This window comes from Echinops telfairi, unplaced genomic scaffold (genome assembly GCF_000313985.2).
Source record: "Echinops telfairi isolate 266 unplaced genomic scaffold, ASM31398v2 ScPeMD7_655;HRSCAF=1070, whole genome shotgun sequence".
Lineage (NCBI taxonomy): Eukaryota > Metazoa > Chordata > Mammalia > Afrosoricida > Tenrecidae > Echinops > Echinops telfairi.
In genome coordinates, this window is record NW_022104553.1 from 20,171,253 (window position 1) to 20,173,015 (window position 1,763).

The 1,763-nt window shown below is 48.2% G+C and overlaps 1 protein-coding gene across 1 annotated transcript in view; it reads right to left on the reverse strand.

The window, feature by feature from the left end:
• The window catches only part of LOC101643104 (myeloid cell surface antigen CD33-like), a 26,944-nt gene that overhangs the window by 4,994 nt on the left and 20,187 nt on the right, over positions 1-1,763 (reverse strand). The window contains exon 4 of the mRNA XM_030886309.1: positions 497-593. Within this exon, the coding sequence (XP_030742169.1) occupies positions 497-593 (97 nt within the window). The remainder of the gene's footprint in view (positions 1-496; positions 594-1,763) is intronic.

Here is a 1,763-nt window from a genome sequence, read left to right on the forward strand (position 1 = left end):
GGGAGGTCAAGCCCACTCAAGGGTGACCAAGGTTAGGCACCTATCATGAATCTAGGGTCCGCCCTTCTTGTCACATGTATCCCCTTAGTCCCTCCCCTTCCTACTGCCTGCACACCCCTAGCTCCTCCCCTTCCTGTGACGTGTGTGGTTACCTGTAATCACTCTACCTTAGTAGATATAAGCCTTGGTTAGGGATAAAGAAAGGCTCTCTCCTGCGCTCCCCACCTCCCCTCGCTCTCCTGCCCTTGGCCCACGCTGTGTGCGGACCTGGCTGGTAAGATCATGGCCATCCAGGAGGTGAGCATGGTACCATGAATTGTGTCTGACTTCTTTATTTGACTCTCGCTCCTATTTCGTTATGACTTTATTATCATCTTTATATGTATCTTAACCATACAATTGTGCTTACTGGACCCGTGGTTAGTTGTGGGGGCTGGCCCTCCCCCCACCCGGCGCTATGAAACCCATAGGAAGTCAGTACTGTTACACCACTCACACGAAGAAGACGAGGCACAGGCAGAGAGCGAGCAGGGTCGCGATGCCAACTCCCCAGGCGACGCCCTTCACGACTCCTGACCAGGGACTAGGTTTCCCTGCAAACAAATGACATTTTGGGTGAGCCCCAGTCCTCCCGATCAGACATGTGAACACACCAACAACCAAATCCAAACCCACTGTCATCCAGTCTGTTCCCACCCTGAGTGACTGTCAGACAGGGCAGACCCGCTCCTTCGGGCTGCTGGGACTGTACTTAATGCCACTGCACATTTTGTTACAACATATTACTTTATCTTCTTGAGCTGTGCTTGGACATTTTCTGCTTAGCTCTGTGACCTCAATTCTTCCATTTGTTTTAGCTACTGTACCTTCAAGAGCAAGTGTGTTAGTCTGGGTTGACTAGACCAGCGGTTCGCAACCTGAAGTTCGCCACCCCTTTGGGTGTCAAATGATCCTTTCACAGAGGTCGCCAGAATCTTATCAGTAGCAAAATTACAGCTATGAAATAGCAACAAAAATAATTTTATGGTGGGGGGTTCACCACAACATGAGGAACTGTATGAAAGGGTCACAGCATTAGGAAGGTTGAGAACCACTGGACTAGTGAAAAAAAATCTGAGGATACTCATATGTGGGTGAGAAAGAGCTTTATATCAAAGAGCAATTGTATATTGAGAAAACATCCCAGCCTAGTCCATATCAAGTCCATAAGTCCAATATTAGCTCACAGTAGTCTGTAAATTCCTCTTCAGACTCATGCAACACATGCAACAACGTTGAATGCCTGAAGATCCCTGGCCAGAAGGTTAAAAGTCTTGTGGATCCAGTGGCAGTGGAAGCATCTCAGCGCTGGCTCCTCCAGGTCCAAGTCTCTGGCTGCCATCAGCATAGCTCCATGGAGCTTGTCAACTGGAATGTCTGGCAGGAAGAGAGTGTGTGTCCCACCTCCAGTGAGCTTTTTATCTTCATAGCACCTCCAAATGAGGTCATCAAGCTGCGACCTGATTGACAAGCTAGACTCCACCCCTTGGAAAGTTGACAGGAGATGATGTCACTGCCACAGCAAGTGTCAGAGTCTCTTCTGACATCCATGTTGATCTTTTCTTTCTTTCGGTCTTCTAAAATCTCCTTTTCCTTTCTTCATGCAGGGTGCTCTGATGTCCTCCCACAGCTCGTCAGATCTTCTGCCATCAGTTTTCAACGAGTCAAATGTCATCTTGAGATGTTGCCATCATTCAGTTGGGATGCACTCACAGTTATACTTT